Below are 18797 nucleotides of genomic sequence, written 5' to 3'. Positions count from 1 at the left end.
TGGATAGAGAAGCAAAATTAGCATACTGTATTGGGATTATAATGTTTGGCTTTGTAAAGACTTTTGTCATCTCTTATTAAACCCTTGAATCTAGTTATTTAGGTATTCTCATATCTTATATGTATTTAAGATGATATGTAATTTGAATTGATTTATTACTGTGCATCAACTGTATGTACATATAATACAATTATTTAAAAGAGGGACACATCTGTCTTGTACCCTCTATTTGAACTGTGTTTCTGATAACAGGTATAAACTCTAATTACTGCCTAGCAGAATGTTACACACCACTTCCTTAAGCCTACAATTGTCAGGTAACGTCTGACTGCATTTCTGGGATAAGGATAAGCAAGCGATGCTTCAATGTGGCTTGAAAAAGAGATTGAGCAGGGCTCTTAGATCTTAGAACTGCATGAATAAAATTGTGTTATCACCTAAAAAACACATTATCTAACATTGGGCTGGTGTCACTAACACATCTTGGGTTCAGTACAACCTCCTCTAGCCAAAAGAACCAGACCACAAGCAGGGGGCTGAAGACAGAAACTCTTTTTATTCCTCTAAATCTACAAAAGAGGGGGACACTATCTCCTTAAAAGCACAGGCATGGCCACTGATGAAGAAGACGCACCCATCTTGGTTTTATAAGGCAGTGCAGCTTCTCCTTGACCTGGATGCTCTTACTTCTCATTGGCACCTAGACTGGGAAAGTTTTGTGGCTCCTGAGCAGTCTTCATTTGTCAAGCTGTCATCATAACAGTTTTCCAAGTCCACTGGACCTTGTGCTGTTCATTTTGGATAACATAACATGTGTTTTTGTAAATTGCACGTTTACCCATGGGGATCTTTGCGCTGAATAACAGATGTTATTGTTACCTAACTAACGGTACTCAATTTATCGATCTCAGAAGGATGAAAGGCTGAGTGGACCCACCGGGATTTTAACCTGTGACCATGAGGTCAAACGCAGGTCCCTACAGTGGACGCATTAGTCCACTAAGCCACCAGACCCGCCGTTTGAGATCTAGCCGCTCTTTCCTACAGGTGGGTCCAGTCCCTTGACGGGCAGGTAGGTCTCTTTTCCTTTCTCAGATCATGAAGCGAGTGAACTCTGCAGGCTTTCCCAGACTTTGGCCAAAACTGGAGAGAGATAATGGCATCTGAGCAGATGTTACTCTCCTGGTCCATTCTTTTCTTTCCATACGTAGGTGTCCTCAGTGTCTGGTGGATAAAAATTTGCAAAATGCTTGGCCTTCCTCTATCCTCCTAAGTTAGGCTAGGAAGACTGCTTGGTGCAATTAGATGGGCTGCAGTTTTCAAAAGTCCCAGGGTTACTTCAATCCTTGAAAGGATTGTTCCAGTGTATGCTGCCCATTTATGCATGTCTGCTGCCTAGAGTCCACGTGGAAATAGACTGAGCTGGCGCCGGTGTAATATGTATTAGTCATGCATTTGGAAAGCAGTTGTCATGGGAGGCGGTCAAAACACCAGAAACAGTGGAAGGTTGCATCTCACTCAGACAGGTGAAACCTGCTTCAAACCAACAGTAATGGGCTGGTGGCAAACTCAGAAACTTACGAGGTACACCTGTTTCATAGAAAGGGGAAAGGAAGAATGTATATGCAGAGGCTGAGATGTCCAAGATGGAAATCAGCAGCCAAGCACAACGGATATACACATCTTGTGCCGTACACACACAAAAATGTATAGATCAAGTCAGGACAAGTAGCTCTGATCCACAGATGTCCAAAAGACCCATTCAAAGATGGAAGGGCATACGTAAAGCAACAAAATATAGATGATCAACGCTGTCTGATAAAAAAAACCAGACAATTCTAAAAAGAAGCGTCCATACAACTTACAAAATATTGTATGGATTCCGCACATGGTAAATCATGGGACTCTTGGATATCTGTGGATCACATCTACTTGTCCTAAACCTGATCTATACCTTTGTATGTGGCAACATCTTGTTGACAGCAAATAAAACTAGGTAAGGACATCTTATAGGCTAGTGTAAATGTACACTTTGAATAACAGAACCAAAAATTCTAATTGTATGATTCATGCCACCTTTGGGTCATAATTGAGTAAGGCATGATTAAACATATATGATGAAATGTAATGTTTTAAATATTAGTGCAAAACGGAATGGAATTATTTGGGAAGATAGATTCTTCATTCTAGTTCTAAAAATAATTTTTCGTCATCACTGATTTTTTGTTTGCTATTTCTTCCCCTCTCTCTTTGCTACCAAGATTATTTTGTACTTTTGCATATAATTTTGATTTGAATTGTAAAAATAGTCGGGTCACACAGTGATATATATATCAAAGAAATACTATTTCAGGGTTAGAGAAGGAAGCAGAGAATTCTGGGTAGTTCCAAAGTTTAGGTGGAGAGCATCTCCTGTATAGAGCACCCTGCACTGCAACACCAGCGAAAATCTGAATATATACATTTATGCATGTAGGTGTGTGTGTTTTATATTAGTGAATTTAATAGGTGTATACTTGTTTTTTCTTTGTAATTTACAGCCCTGAAGACACTCTCTTTTGTGAAGAGTGAAATGAGTTGGCTGTAATGCACTTCACTGATCATTAACTGAATGAGCGAATAAAGTTTAGGCTAATTTTACTGAAGAAAGAGTATTTTTGAACAACAAATTGTATTTTCAAGATGATTTTGACTGGAATTTATAATTACCAGCCGGTGATTCCCTGTAGTGTATGTATCTCTTGGAAATCCAAGGCAGTGGACAACCAGCCTTTGGAGTTGGGCAAAACTCTGATTGACAAGATAACTCTTTGGATGGTGCAGTAGATAAGGCAATAAGTTGTCCAAGCACAGCCTGCAATTTTCCATCATATCTGTCATAGACTTTCATTCCAACCGCCTCCATGCACTGGATTTCGATTAGGTCTCGGCCTAGCGTTACACTGCGCAGCAGTGTTCGCGCAGCCGAGATTTAATGTCAACACAGTGTATGGGCTTGAACCCGCCCCTCTTCTCCATTGGCTGGCTTCCTAAACGGAGGCCAGCCATTGGAGGACAGGGGCGTCACTCCGTTCAAGCCCTGTCTTTTTCGGATTCGGGGGCGTGTTTTTTGCAGTTTTTAAGTCTGTGACGTCATCCCTCACTCAATCGCAAAAAAACCGCCCCGAATGCGAAAATGGCGCCGCTTTCCCGACGCCATTTCTGCCCGACCGCCACTGGAAGAAGTCGAGAAGCTGCAGAGTCCTCCGGTAAGTGCTCTTTGCTGTCCTGCCCCGCCCCCTCGTTCGTTGTGCTGCCCCCCCTCGTTCGTTGTGCTTGCTGTCCTGCTCCCTCGTTCGTTGTAGTGCCCCCCGCGTTCGTTGTGCTGCCCTCCCACGTTCGTTGTGCTGCCCCCCCCGCGTTCGTTGTGCTGCCCCCCCGCGTTCGTTGTGCTGCCCCCCCGCGTTCGTTGTGCTTGTTGTCCTGCTCCCTCGTTCATTGTGCTGCCCCCCACCCCCTCGTTCCTATGTTCAACTCACGCAGCCATCACTCTCTTGGCCTCTCTGCTGGGAGCTGCTGGTGAGGACGTGCCTCTCCGCAAGGGCCTCACCCTCGAGAATGCGAGATATGCCAGCCACTGACACCAACCTCCCATGGCGCCCGAGTGAAGTCATGTCCGGGAAGGTGAGGAATGAAGACTTTCCACTTCTGAAAGCCCCGAAGGTGCCCCAAGAGGCAACGGCCTCCTACGACTTCCGTAAGAACAGTCTCGAAGCGACAGTCGCTGTCTTCATGCTGGTGCAACAAAGAAGGAAGGGGCCTCTCAGCTGGGAGTAGCGATGGAAAGGGCTATGATGCGTGCAGGGCCCACCGACGACTAAAAAAAAAAAAAATAATAATTTTTACAGCTAGAAGTAGAGTTTATGGCCTCTTAAGTAGAGTTCGAACGGGAGTTGATGGAGTCCCTCAAAGGTACAAGTAGATTTGGAAATGGAGTCAGGACAAGGCAGGGCCTCACGTTTAAGTAGATTTCGAACAGGGGAGGGAGGAAAGTGACAGGTGGCCTCTAAATCGGTCTCTCAACTAGAGTTAAAGTATATTTATTTATTTAATATTTTAATGTTCACGTTTTTATTTTGTGCCAACTTGGTCCGTGACCATTAGAGCGCTCTGCATAAGCGCGAGATTACACATTTTTAGGCAGCTCGAGCAGAAGTGGACACATGGACTTCAGCGCATCGTCAGGGGTAGTAAGCACTATAAGAATACATTTACAATACTCAAAGCTAGAAGTAAAGTTCACACGGAGGTGAGGCAAAGCCCTTTATGAGGGAACAGAGGTTGGCGCCTCGGCTGGGAGCACATGGCCTTCATTGCCTGTGCACCCAGTTGTGCTCACCGCTTGGGAGTCTATCCTTCAAGGCTCAGTGTCCGCATGGAAAAAAGGTTAAGGGGCGGGAGGTGTCTGCAATGGGCACCTGCCCCCCTCTGGGGCCTAAAGAGATCAAGGTCTCGCCTCACCCCGTGGGGTCCATAAACCATAACATTACAGAGGATAAGTTAGAGGAAAAAGACACAATTAGGGACATCAGTGCTCCGCCCCTCCGTGCCCCCCACCCGTCGTACAAAGCCAGGGCCCGGAGAACAAACAGGTCAGGGTAAACCTTTTATATTCCACGCCAGCACCTTCTGTACAGAGGGGCCTTTGATCTGACGTGCCTATGTTGCTTGTTTTTCCTACAAGCAGTTCACGACAATCGCCTATCTGAACCCCTGCGAGTCACCGGCAAGTGGAAGTCTGTATAAGCACATTAGACGACAATGAACTGAAGAAAGGATTCCATTTTGGTAATGGACTTCTCTGAGGACTGGGTGTCTCCGGAGTGTGGCTTTCTGCCCTGGAAACCGCCTGCTTCAAGGAGAGTACCAAGTTTCAAGGACCAGGGGTGGGCGAAGACGAGGGGTCTTATCAATGTTAGGCTGATTCACTCTCTTAGAAAGAGAACTGGGTTCAGACTTTCATCTGACAAAACTCAAGATATTTACTTACCTGCTTCGGCCCACATGGTATCTTTACCTGTCCTTTGACACGCTTTCTTCTAACACCAGTGTGGTCTTGCAGCGCCCTTTTCATGTACAGTGGGACTCATGCTATGTCCAATCAGATGCATGCCAGAGAGTGTAATTGTTCCTTCAGTTGCATGCCAGTGCTTCATACTTTGTCCCTCGTTCGTTGTGCTGCCCCGCGTTCGTTGTGCTTGCTGTCCTGCTCCCTCGTTCGTTGTGCTGCCCCCCCTTCATTCGTTGTACTTGCTGTCCTGCTCCCTCGTTCGTTGTGCTGCCCCCCGCGTTCGCTGAGCTTGCTGTCCTGCTCCCTCGTTCGTTGTGCTGCCCCCCCTCGTTTGTTGTGCTGCCCCCCTCGTTCGTTGTGCTGCCCCCCTCATTCGTTGTGCTTGCCGTCCTGCTCCCTCGTTCGTTGTGCTGTCCCCCCCCCGCGTTCCCTGTTCGTGCCTCTGTTCCCTGCTCGGGCCTCTGTTCCCTGCTTGTGATCCGGATTTTGTGCCTCTGTTCCCTGCTTGTGCCTCTGTTCCCTGCTTGTGCCTCTGTTCCCTGCTTGTGATCCGGTTTTTGTGCCTCTGTTCCCTGTTCGTGCCTCTGTTCCCTGTTCGTGCCTCTGTTCCCTGTTTGTGCCTCTGTTCCCTGTTCGTGCCTCTGTTCCCTGCTTGTGCCTCTGTTCCCTGCTTGTGCCTCTGTTCCCTGCTTGTGCCTCTGTTCCCTGCTTGTGATCCGGTTTTTGTGCCTCTGTTCCCTGCTTGTGCCTCTGTTCCCTGCTTGTGATCCGGTGTTTGTGCCTCTGTTCCCTGCTTTTGCCTCTGTTCCCTGCTTGTGCCTCTGTTCCCTGCTTGTGATCCGGTTTTCGTGCCTCTGTTCCCGGTTTTCGTGCCTCTGTTCCCTGCTTGTGATACGGTTTTTCGTGCCTCTGTTCCCTAGGGCGTTACTGGGCAGAGAGCTGTGTGTGTGTGTGGCTCTGTCTGTGTCTGTGTGTGTGGCCCTGTGTCCGCTAATACTCTCTACTACTCACTAATGCTCACCTATTGCCATTGTAAATGACAATACCATTTATTTCTGTTTTTAAAAAAAAATGAAAAAAAATGCCAATAGCTCTAACTTTAACAAAGCTGAGACCATTGCATTGTAAATGCTTGTTGAAAGGGGCTATAGACAGTGAGGAGGCGGGCACTTTTAACAGACCGCAAGGACCACCCCTGAATCTGGACTGAATTACACATTAGATTAATCTAAAGTCTCGTATTTCTTTATGGCCAATGTCATCAATCTGTCTACTGCTGATTCTAACAAACTTGGTATCAACGGGATCAGAATCTACTGGTTATGTAAGATTGAAGACTGTTCAAAGTGACAAATATGTATATATTGATCAAAGGAATGGCTTAAAATTCACTCCAAGAAGAAGGTGAATAGGACTCAGCCCAGCGTTCAAGGATTCTTCCTCCCCATAGCCAAACAACCAAGCATTTACAATGCAATGGTCTCGTCTTTGTTAAAGTTAGAGCTATTGGCATTGCTCATGACATTTTTGTTTTTAAAACATAAAGAAATGGCATTGTCATTTACAATGCCAATAGCTTAATCTCTCGCAAATGCGAGACCTACTGCATTTGAACCCCCACACACACACACAGATCCACACGCACACACACACACAGAGCCACACACAGAGCCACACGCACCCATCCCCACACAGAACCACACGCACCCACCCCCACACACAGAGCCACACACAGCCCCCGTGTTCGTTGTGCTGCCCCCCGCATTCATTGTGTTTGCTGTCCTGCTCCCTCGTTCGTTGTGCTGCCCCCCCCCTCATTCCTACCTTCAACTCACGCAGCCATCACTCTCTTGGCCTCTCTGCTGGGAGCTGCTGGTGAGGACGTGCCTCTCCGCCAGGGCCTCTCCCTCGAGAATGCGAGATATGCCAGCCACTGACTCCAGCCTCCCATGGCGCCCAAGTGAAGTCAGGCCCGGGAAGGTGAGGAATGAAGACTTTCCACTTCTGAAAGCCCCGGAGGTGCCCCAAGAGGTGACGGCCTCCTACGACTTCCGTAAGAACAGTCTCGAAGCCGGTGACAGTCGCTGTCTTCATGCTGGTGCAACAAAGAAGGAAGGGGCCTCTCAGCTGGGAGTAGCGATGGAAAGGGCTATGATGCGTGCAGGGCCCACCGACGACTTAAAAAAAAAAAACTTTTACAGCTAGAAGTAGAGTTTATGGCCTCTTAGGTAGAGTTCGAACGGGAGTTGATGGAGGCCCTCAAAGGTACAAGTAGATTTGGAAATGGGGTCAGGACAAGGCAGGGCCTCACGTTGAAGCGGATTTCGAACAAGGGAGGGGAGGGAGGAAAGTGACAGGTGGCCTCTAAATCGGTCTCTAAACTAGAGTTAAAGTATATTTATTTATTTATGTAATATTTTAATGTTCGCGTTTTTATTTTGCACCAACTTGGTCCGTGACCATTAGAGCGCTCTGCATAAGCGCGAGATTACACATTTTTAGGCAGCTCGAGCAGAAGTGGACACATGGACTTCAGCGCCTTGTCAGGGGTAGTAAGCACTATAAGAATACATTTACAATACTCGAAGCTAGAAGTAAAGTTCACACGGAGGTGAGGCGAAGCCCTTTATGAGGGAACAGAGGTTGGCGCCTCGGCTGGGAGTACATGGCCTTCATTGCCTGTGCACCCAGTTGTGCTCACCGCTTGGGAGTCTATCCTTCAAGGCTCAGTGTCCGCATGGAAGGAAGGTTAAGGGGCGGGAGGTGTCTGCAATGGACATCTACCCCCCTCTGGGGCCTATAAAGAGATCAAGGTCTCGCCTCACCCCTTGGGGTCCATAAACCATAACATTACAGAGGATAAGTTAGAGGAAAAAGACACAATTAGGGACATCAGTGCTCCGCTCCTCCGTGCCCACCACCCGTCGAACAAAGCCAGGGCCCGGAGAACAAACAGCTCAGGGTAAACCTTTTATATTCCACGCCAGCACCTTCTTTGCAGAGGGGCCTTTGATCAGACGCGCCTATGTCGCTTGTTTTTCCTACAAGCAGTTCACAACAATCGCCTATCTGAACCCCTGCGAGTCACCGGCAAGTGGAAGTCTGTATAAGCACATTAGACGACAATGAACTGAAGAAAGGACGCCATTTTGGTAATGGACTTCTCTGAGGACTGGGTGTCTCCGGAGTGTGGCTTTCTGCCCTGGAAACCGCCTGCTTCAAGGAGAGTACCAAGTTTCAAGAACCAGGGGTGGGCGAAGACGAGGGGTCTTATCAATGTTAGGCGGATTCACTCTCTCAGAAAGAGAACTGGGTTCAGACTTTCATCTGACGAAACTCAAGATATTTACTTACCTGCTTCGGCCCACATGGTATCCTTACCTGTCCTTTGACACACTTTCTTCTAACACCAGTGTGGACTTGCAGTGCCCTTTGCATGTCCAGTGGGATTCATGCTTTGTCCAATCAGATGCATGCCTGAGAGTGTAATTGTTCCTTCAGTTGTATGCCAGTGCTTCATACTTTGTCCCTCGTTCATTGCGCTGCCCCCCCCGCGTTCGTTGTGCTTGCTGTCCTGCTCCCTCGTTCGTTGTACTGCCCCCCTTCATTCGTTGTACTTGCAGTCCTGCTTCCTCGTTCATTGTGCTGCCCCCCGCGTTCGTGGTGCTTGCTGTCCTGCTCCCTCGTTCATTGTGCTGCCCCCCCTTGTTCATTGTGCTGCCCCTCCTCGTTCATTGTGCTGCCCCCCTCGTTCGTTGTGCTGCCCCCCGCGTTCCGAGTTCGTGCCTCTATTCCCTGCTCGTGCCTCTGTTCCCTGCTTGTGCCTCTGTTCCCTGCTCGTGCCTCTGTTCCCTGCACGTGCCTCTGTTCCCTGCTTGTGATCTGGTTTTTGTGCCTCTGTTCCCTGCTTGTGCCTCTGTTCCCTGCTTGTGCCTCTGTTTCCTGCTTGTGCCTCTGTTCCCTGCTTGTGATCCGTTCTTTGTGCCTCTGTTCCCTGTTCGTGCCTCTTTTCCCAGTTCGTGCCTCTGTTCCCTGCTTGTGCCTCTGTTCACTGCTTGTGCTCCGGTTTTTGTGCCTCTGTTCCCTGCTTGTGCCTCTGTTCCCTGCTTGTGCCTCTGTTCCCTGCTTGTGATCCGGATTTTGTGCCTCTGTTCCCTGCGTGTGCCTCTGTTCCCTGCTTGTGCTTCTGTTCCCTGCTTGTGATCCGGTTTTCGTGCCTTTGTTCCCAATTTTCGTGCCTCTGTTCCCTGCTTGTGATCCGGTTTTTCGTGCCTCTGTTCCCTAGGGCGTTACTGGGCAGAGAGATGTGTGTGTGTGTGTGGCTCTGTCTGTGTCTGTGTGTGTGGCTCTGTGTCCGCTAATACTCTCTACTACTCTCTAATGCTCTCCTATTGCCATTGTGGAGAAGTGTGGCTCAATGGTTAGAGCGGCAAACCCTGATGCAGAGGGCTGGCCCGGACCAGGGTTCAATTCCCGCCTCGGCGGGTCTTGGGCTTAATTTCCCCGGACCTGATCATTCTCGCCTCGGTGCCTATTCTAAGCATGGGTCCCACTCTGCAACTCTGGGCAATAGCTTGCTTAATCTCCACAATGGCCCCAACAGCGCTAGAATGCCTGGCTTCACATTGGGGGTGCCCAGGAGTGGGCACTTCACAGGGAAAGGCCAGGAAGGGTTCCATAGCGGTATGTGTACAGCGCCTTGAGACCCCTTTAGGGGTGATACCTGCGCTATATAAGCACTACATTTATTGTAAATGACAATACCATTTATTTCTGTTTTAAAAAAAAAAAAAAAAAAATGCCATTTGCAATGCCAATAGCTCTAACTTTAACAAAGCCGAGACCATTGCATTGTAAATGCTTGTTGAAAGGGGCTTTAGACAGTGAGGAGGTGGGCACTTTTAACAGACCGCAAGGACCACCCCTGAATCCGGACTGAATTACACATTAGATTAATCTAAAGTCTCGTATTTCTTTATGGCCAATGTCATCAATCTGTCTACTGCTGATTCTAACAAACTTGGTATCAACGGGATCAGAATCTACTGGTTATGTAAGATTGAAGACTGTTCAAAGTGACAAATATGTATATATTGATCAAAGGAATGGCTTAAAATTCACTCCAAGAAGAAGGTGAATAGGACTCAGCCCAGCGTTCAAGGATTCTTCCTCCCCATAGCCAAACAACCAAGCATTTACAATGCAATGGTCTCGTCTTTGTTAAAGTTAGAGCTATTGGCATTGCTCATGACATTTTTGTTTTTAAAACATATAAAGAAATGGCATTGTCATTTACAATGCCAATAGCTTAATCTCTCGCAAATGCGAGACCTACTGCATTTGCACCCACACACACACACACAGATCCACACGCACACACACACACAGAGCCACACACAGAGCCACACGCACCCATCCCCACACAGAACCACACGCACCCACCCCCACACACAGAGCCACACAGAGCCCCCGTGTTCGTTGTGCTGCCCCCCGCATTCGTTGTGTTTGCTGTCCTGCTCCCTCGTTCGTTGTGCTGCCCCCCCCCCCCTCATTCCTACCTTCAACTCACGCAGCCATCACTCTCTTGGCCTCTCTGCTGGGAGCTGCTGGTGAGGACGTGCCTCTCCGCCAGGGCCTCTCCCTCGAGAATGCGAGATATGCCAGCCACTGACTCCAGCCTCCCATGGCGCCCAAGTGAAGTCAGGCCCGGGAAGGTGAGGAATGAAGACTTTCCACTTCTGAAAGCCCCGGAGGTGCCCCAAGAGGTGACGGCCTCCTACGACTTCCGTAAGAACAGTCTCGAAGCCGGTGACAGTCGCTGTCTTCATGCTGGTGCAACAAAGAAGGAAGGGGCCTCTCAGCTGGGAGTAGCGATGGAAAGGGCTATGATGCGTGCAGGGCCCACCGACGACTTAAAAAAAAAAAACTTTTTACAGCTAGAAGTAGAGTTTATGGCCTCTTAGGTAGAGTTCGAACGGGAGTTGATGGAGGCCCTCAAAGGTACAAGTAGATTTGGAAATGGGGTCAGGACAAGGCAGGGCCTCACGTTGAAGCGGATTTCGAACAAGGGAGGGGAGGGAGGAAAGTGACAGGTGGCCTCTAAATCGGTCTCTAAACTAGAGTTAAAGTATATTTATTTATTTATGTAATATTTTAATGTTCGCGTTTTTATTTTGCACCAACTTGGTCCGTGACCATTAGAGCGCTCTGCATAAGCGCGAGATTACACATTTTTAGGCAGCTCGAGCAGAAGTGGACACATGGACTTCAGCGCCTTGTCAGGGGTAGTAAGCACTATAAGAATACATTTACAATACTCGAAGCTAGAAGTAAAGTTCACACGGAGGTGAGGCGAAGCCCTTTATGAGGGAACAGAGGTTGGCGCCTCGGCTGGGAGTACATGGCCTTCATTGCCTGTGCACCCAGTTGTGCTCACCGCTTGGGAGTCTATCCTTCAAGGCTCAGTGTCCGCATGGAAGGAAGGTTAAGGGGCGAGAGGTGTCTGCAATGGACACCTGCCCCCCTTTGGGGCCTATAAAGAGATCAAGGTCTCGCCTCACCCCGTGGGGTCCATAAACCATAACATTACAGAGGATAAGTTAGAGGAAAAAGACACAATTAGGGACATCAGTGCTCCGCTCCTCCGTGCCCACCACCCGTCGAACAAAGCCAGGGCCCGGAGAACAAACAGCTCAGGGTAAACCTTTTATATTCCACGCCAGCACCTTCTGTGCAGAGGGGCCTTTGATCAGACGCGCCTATGTCGCTTGTTTTTCCTACAAGCAGTTCACAACAATCGCCTATCTGAACCCCTGCGAGTCACCGGCAAGTGGAAGTCTGTATAAGCACATTAGACGACAATGAACTGAAGAAAGGACGCCATTTTGGTAATGGACTTCTCTGAGGACTGGGTGTCTCCGGAGTGTGGCTTTCTGCCCTGGAAACCGCCTGCTTCAAGGAGAGTACCAAGTTTCAAGAACCAGGGGTGGGCGAAGACGAGGGGTCTTATCAATGTTAGGCGGATTCACTCTCTCAGAAAGAGAACTGGGTTCAGACTTTCATCTGACGAAACTCAAGATATTTACTTACCTGCTTCGGCCCACATGGTATCCTTACCTATCCTTTGACACACTTTCTTCTAACACCAGTGTGGACTTGCAGTGCCCTTTGCATGTCCAGTGGGATTCATGCTTTGTCCAATCAGATGCATGCCTGAGAGTGTAATTGTTCCTTCAGTTGTATGCCAGTGCTTCATACTTTGTCCCTCGTTCATTGCGCTGCCCCCCCCCCGCGTTCGTTGTGCTTGCTGTCCTGCTCCCTCGTTCGTTGTGCTGCCCCCCTTCATTTGTTGTACTTGCAGTCCTGCTTCCTCGTTCATTGTGCTGCCCCCCGCGTTCGTGGTGCTTGCTGTCCTGCTCCCTCGTTCATTGTGCTGCCCCCCCTTGTTCCTTGTGCTGCCCCTCCTCGTTCATTGTGCTGCCCCCCTCGTTCATAGTGCTGCCCCCCGCGTTCCCTGTTCGTGCCTCTGTTCCCTGCTCGTGCCTCTGTTCCCTGCTCGTGCCTCTGTTCCCTGCTCGTGCCTCTGTTCCCTGCACGTGCCTCTGTTCCCTGCTTGTGATCTGGTTTTTGTGCCTCTGTTCCCTGCTTGTGCCTCTGTTCCCTGCTTGTGCCTCTGTTTCCTGCTTGTGCCTCTGTTCCCTGCTTGTGATCCGTTCTTCGTGCCTCTGTTCCCTGCTCGTGCCTCTGTTCCCTGCTCGTGCCTCTGTTCCCTGCTCGTGCCTCTGTTCCCTGCTCGTGCCTCTGTTCCCTGCTCGTGCCTCTGTTCCCTGCTTGTGCCTCTGTTCCCTGCTTGTGCCTCTGTTCCCTGCTTGTGCCTCTGTTTCCTGCTTGTGCCTCTGTTCCCTGCTTGTGATCCGTTCTTTGTGCCTCTGTTCCCTGTTCGTGCCTCTGTTCCCTGCTCGTGCCTCTGTTCCCTGCTCGTGCCTCTGTTCCCTGCTCGTGCCTCTGTTCCCTGCTTGTGATCTGGTTTTTGTGCCTCTGTTCCCTGCTTGTGCCTCTGTTCCCTGCTTGTGCCTCTGTTTCCTGCTTGTGCCTCTGTTTCCTGCTTGTGCCTCTGTTACCTGCTTGTGATCCGTTCTTTGTGCCTCTGTTCCCTGTTCGTGCCTCTTTTCCCAGTTCGTGCCTCTGTTCCCTGCTTGTGCCTCTGTTCACTGCTTGTGCTCCGGTTTTTGTGCCTCTGTTCCCTGCTTGTGCCTCTGTTCCCTGCTTGTGATCCGGATTTTGTGCCTCTGTTCCCTGCGTGTGCCTCTGTTCCCCGCTTGTGCTTCTGTTCCCTGCTTGTGATCCGGTTTTCGTGCCTTTGTTCCCAATTTTCATGCCTCTGTTCCCTGCTTGTGATCCGGTTTTTCGTGCCTCTGTTCCCTAGGGCGTTACTGGGCAGAGAGATGTGTGTGTGTGTGTGGCTCTGTCTGTGTCTGTGTGTGTGGCTCTGTGTCCGCTAATACTCTCTACTACTCTCTAATGCTCACCTATTGCCATTGTGGAGAAGTGTGGCTCAATGGTTAGAGCGGCAAACCCTGATGCAGAGGTCCGGCCCGGACCAGGGTTCAATTCCCGCCTCGGCGGGTCTTGGGCTTAATTTCCCCGGACCTGATCATTCTCGCCTCGGTGCCTATTCTAAGCATGGGTCCCACTCTGCAACTCTGGGCAATAGCTTGCTTAATCTCCACAATGGCCCCAACAGCGCTAGAATGCCTGGCTTCACCTTGGGGGTGCCCAGGAGTGGGCACTTCACAGGGAAAGGCCAGGAAGGGTTCCATAGCGGTATGTGTACAGCGCCTTGAGACCCCTTTGGGGGTGATACCTGCGCTATATAAGCACTACATTTATTGTAAATGACAATACCATTTATTTCTGTTTTTTTTTAAAAATGAAAAAAATGCCATTTGCAATGCCAATAGCTCTAACTTTAACAAAGCCGAGACCATTGCATTGTAAATGCTTGTTGAAAGGGGCTATAGACAGTGAAGAGGTGGGCACTTTTAACATACCGCAAGGACCACCCCTGAATCCGGACTGAATTACACATTAGGTTAATCTAAAGTCTCGTATTTCTTAATGGCCAATGTCATCAATCTGTCTATTGCAGATTCTAACAAACTTGGTATCAACGGGATCGGAATCTACTGGTTATGTAAGGTTGAAGACTGTTCAAAGTGACAAATCTGCATATATTGATCAAAAGAATGGCTTAAAATTCACTCCAAGAAGAAGGTGAATAGGACTCAGCCCAGCGTTCAAGGATTCTTCCTCCCCATAGCCAAACAACCAAGCATTTACAATGCAATGGTCTCGTCTTTGTTAAAGTTAGAGCTATTGGCATTGCTCATGACATTTTTGTTTTTAAAACATATAAAGAAATGGCATTGTCATTTACAATGCCAATAGCTTAATCTCTCGCAAATGCGAGACCTATTGCATTTGCACCCACCCCCACACACACAGAGCCACACGCACCCACACACACACAGAGCCACACGCACCCACCCCCACACACAGAACCACACACAGAGCCACACGCACACACACAGAGCCACACACACACACACAGAGCCACACAGAGCCCACACACACACACACAGAGCCCAGCCCACACACACAGCCCAACACACACACATAGACAGCCCAACACACACACAGAGCCACACACAGAGCCACACACACACAGAGCCACACACACACACAGAGCCACACACAGAGCCACACACTCACAGAGAGCCACACATACACACACAGAGCCCCACACACACACACAGAGCCGCACACACACACACAGAGCCACACACAGAGAGCCACACACACACACACACAGAGAGCCACACACACACACAGAGAGCCACACACACAGAGAGCCACACACACAGAGAGCCACGCACACACACACAGAGAGCCACACACACACAGAGCCACACACACACACACACACACACGCACAGAGAGCCACACACACACACACACACGTGCACTTAGACTCCTGCCAGGTGGAGAAGTGCAGAGCTCGCTGGCAAACAGCAGAAAGATTGATGATGGGATTAGGTTCGCGCGCCAACAAGACAAGGACACTTTTTGGGGCAGACTTGCAAGACTCCAGTGTTGACTCACGGAGGTTTGACCTGCTGGAGCCAAAGTGCCAGAAAGAAGGTCTCAAGCTGGGAGCCGCTATCATGTGCTGCACAGTCAGGGGCATAGCCTGGTCAGCAAGATTGAGGGGAGGGGATAGCTTCAAATTTCCCAACAATCACGCTGGCATATAATGGAAAAATTCATTATTTGAGAAGTAGAGCATGAATGGGCTTAAGGGGCAGCGGGAACGAATAGCAGTGTGGATTGTTAGGGTTACTTGAAAGACAATGTGTTGCAAAATAACAGACAGTTGTAAGGGGGGGAGGAGAGAGAGAATTTGTACCCAACTATTTACTAGAGAATACATTTATGGGGTGGGGGGGGTTTACGCCCCAAACACACCCCCTGAAGAAAATGCTTGAGCACAGTGAGAAATATTCTATCTCGTTACTTTTCTGTGAAGATGGCATGTTTCTCTGGGACCTTCCTCCAGTTGAGTGATGGCCAGATCCATGCGAGAATGAGCACTGCAGAAAAATATCCCTTTGAGGTAGTGGGAGACCAAATCTACATAATGTGGCAAAATGATGTAGTTTATAGCATGTTTAACCAAATATATGTGCAGGCACTGTATTCTGCCACTGTGGATCACATGCACCCATGTCAAGATTCCTCTGATTCTGTGTGTCCAAAGGGACACATAATGACTGAACACAAGGACTATTTAAAGCTGTTTAATAAAGTTGGGAAGCCTAGAAACTCATATGGAGAGCTTTAATATATTACATCATATCACTAGATTTACATCTCCTAATAATAATCTTTTTAAACAACCTTTCCCCATGTCCAATGTCTTAACAACACTGTCCTGTCAAGAGTGAAACAAGATGTTAGTTTATCATGTGCAATGTACATCTGGCCAATACTGTACTTGTAGTAACGTTATACTGTATTACACCATACATAAGTGAGACTATTCTAGGCCACGCACCTTAAAGTCTTTGCATTGGATCAAACAATTTGGTGAAGTAGGGGGGTTTTGCTTTGAAGCTAGTTTTTCTGGTTATAAATAGTGCTATTTCTCCAGTGGATTGATATGTCATTCTCTGGTACTTTGGCATGAAATGAAAAATGCTTTAAGTTCAACTATTTATTGACCTAATTTGGGACATACAGCTCAATAAATGTAAGTATCTCACGTTAAAACGTCTTGCTGAGATCAGTTCCCTTGTCAAGTAGATTACAGACACTAGACCTGTAAATCTTGTGTGGGATTGTCACATAGATACTAGAACTGCCCCATCCCCAATAATGATGCAAACACGGTATAGGTCGCAAAATGCATCCTTACCATACGAAGGCTGCCAATTCAGCACAACAACTATCCACTGCACACAGGCTGTAAAAAAATTATATTATCCAACAACAGTGCTTCCAATTGCTCCCAAGACCTTGGTGCCAACTGCCCCCTCCCAACAACAGACTTCAGAACTACCCCACATCCAAGATTAGTCTTTAAACAATGCCTCTGTAACAGGTTACAGACTGCCCTTATGTCCCAAATCCTAGCCGAAAACCAGCCGCTTTTCATTTTGCAAACTGAAATGTGTTTCATAACAAAGCTGCAAACCGCCCCTTAGTAACAAAGCAAATTATAGTAACACAGGTTGAAAACTACTTCCTAGACTGACTGCAAGTGTGTCTATTCCTCGGACTCCATCTTGCCTTCCTACAGTGAAACCCATTGTCCAGTGCAAATCGTCCCCCGTCCCACACACGGTGCGGATTATCAACCTGCACATACCCAGTCTCACATCTACTGCACCGGCCGCACAGCACCCCTCCCCTGCGGGCCTTCTATAGAGATGCACAAAGTCCCAAGTAGGCTGTGCACTGCCCCCTCACAGCACTCTGAAGCCACGACCCTAGGGTGCACCCTGTCGCCCACCCGCGGCTGCACAGTGCCCGCGCACGCATACAGCTTACCTGGGTTCTGTTTTCCAGGGGACCTCTGGCCCCCGCCATGACTGGTGGCTTCCTTCTCTCTTGGGGCAGCTCCTACTGTTACTTCCCGAGTATAATTCGGCGGGACGGCCCTATTCACAGATAGGAAGGTGAAAGCCCTCCCCAAAGGCGGCACTAGGAAAGGGCGGGTGTCCGAAACTTGCCTGGGCCCTCCCGGCGAGCCAAACCTGTTTTTCGGGAGGGACTAACTGGGTGCGAGGAAGCCTAGAAGGATGGCCCCAGGGGTCCCGGGCAGATCCGGGGCATGGCCGCAAGCAGCTGCGGAGGCAGGGCATCAAAACACATCTGCACACATCGCCATTCTGAGAGTGCATCTATCTGGGAGACAGAACTCAGAGTCCATAAATATCTCCCCTAACCACGTGTTTTTTTCGGAGAAAACGAAAATGTCCTCATTCTTAGAAGTCCCCATGTCAAATTCGCTTCTACAAGGCTTCTAGCCTCTCTACTCTTGTTTCTTTCCTTTTACTTTTATAAAATGTAGAAATAGTAAAAAAAAAAATAATCAAAAACAGCTTCGTTGACTTTTTAAGCCATTTTAATCCTTTAAAAATTAAAGGGAAATGTTGCAGAGAGACATTTTAAAGATCTTTGGGTAAACTATTTCTCTTCTTAAAAAGTGTTGCAGGATCGCACACATCTTCACCTTTCAGTTGGTCGTCTTCCAACTGCACCACTTTAATTGCATCTTTTTGGCTAACTGAGCTGTGACCTCCCCGTTACAGTCACAGAAACAACCATCTTGCTGAACTATGGAGGATGCATTATTACCCATTTGTATTCCAATTTGGCGAAGCCAGTGAGAAGGAGGCCATTCCTTGGACCGAAGTGATTCCTACGACAGTAAGGTGACAGCCTCTATACATAGAACTTAGCTTAGTATTCTAGGGGAAATATGCAAGTTAAGCTCACCTACCTACAACACACACATTTGTCCAAGGAGATCTGTGACAATATGGTTTTTTTTCACAGCAGACAAAGAGAAACTGTTTGCGAAGCTGCTTTAAAAGGAGGCAAACATCAAACAAAAGATGCACAAAATCACAAGAGTTTCAGCAGCCAAGATGATGTGAGATCACAAAGGTCCCATACCTTCTCAATGGAAACATCCGCATCCTTTTTGGCGTGGTTGACTGGTAAACGGCTCTCCTTTGTCACGTCGCGGGAAATGTTGTGTTGCGATTCTGAATGTGCCATTTTAACGCTCTTTACTGGTACATTTTCCATTCCCTTGTTCTGATGCAGTCTCTTTGCGAAGTTTTGTTTTGTCTCTGTGTTTGGTTGGGACTGTTCTGTGAACTCGATTCTGTATGGGTACAGTTTATTTACAATATATAGTACTTGGCCTGGTCGAATCTTCATCTCTTGGTCTTTGCCTACATTCACAGCGTCAACACTGGATGGATTAACTCCAACCTACGATACGAAAAACAAGAACTTTAAATGGAATACACAGTAAGTTTATCAGGGTCCCTACATTTTTATATTCTCCAGAGAAGGAAAAAGAGGGCATCTTCAAGCAAGACTATATATTCTTCTCTTATCTGTACACAATGCTTGACATGACAAAGCACTTTGTCTTGCTCCCAAAAACGTAAGT

At 48.2% G+C, this 18797-nt stretch overlaps 1 protein-coding gene across 2 annotated transcripts in view; it reads right to left on the bottom strand.

Moving 5' to 3' along the window:
• The window catches only part of LOC144818779 (aprataxin-like), a 239295-nt gene that overhangs the window by 77956 nt on the left and 142542 nt on the right, over positions 1-18797 (bottom strand). For both annotated transcript variants that reach the window (XM_078676519.1, XM_078676520.1), the window contains exon 4: positions 18290-18613. In XM_078676519.1, the coding sequence (XP_078532645.1) occupies positions 18290-18613 (324 nt within the window). The remainder of the gene's footprint in view (positions 1-18289; positions 18614-18797) is intronic.

The sequence above is a fragment of the Lissotriton helveticus genome, chromosome 2_1 (genome assembly GCF_964261635.1).
Source record: "Lissotriton helveticus chromosome 2_1, aLisHel1.1, whole genome shotgun sequence".
In the NCBI taxonomy this organism is placed as follows: domain Eukaryota; kingdom Metazoa; phylum Chordata; class Amphibia; order Caudata; family Salamandridae; genus Lissotriton; species Lissotriton helveticus.
This window is presented reverse-complemented; position numbering and strand designations above follow the sequence as displayed.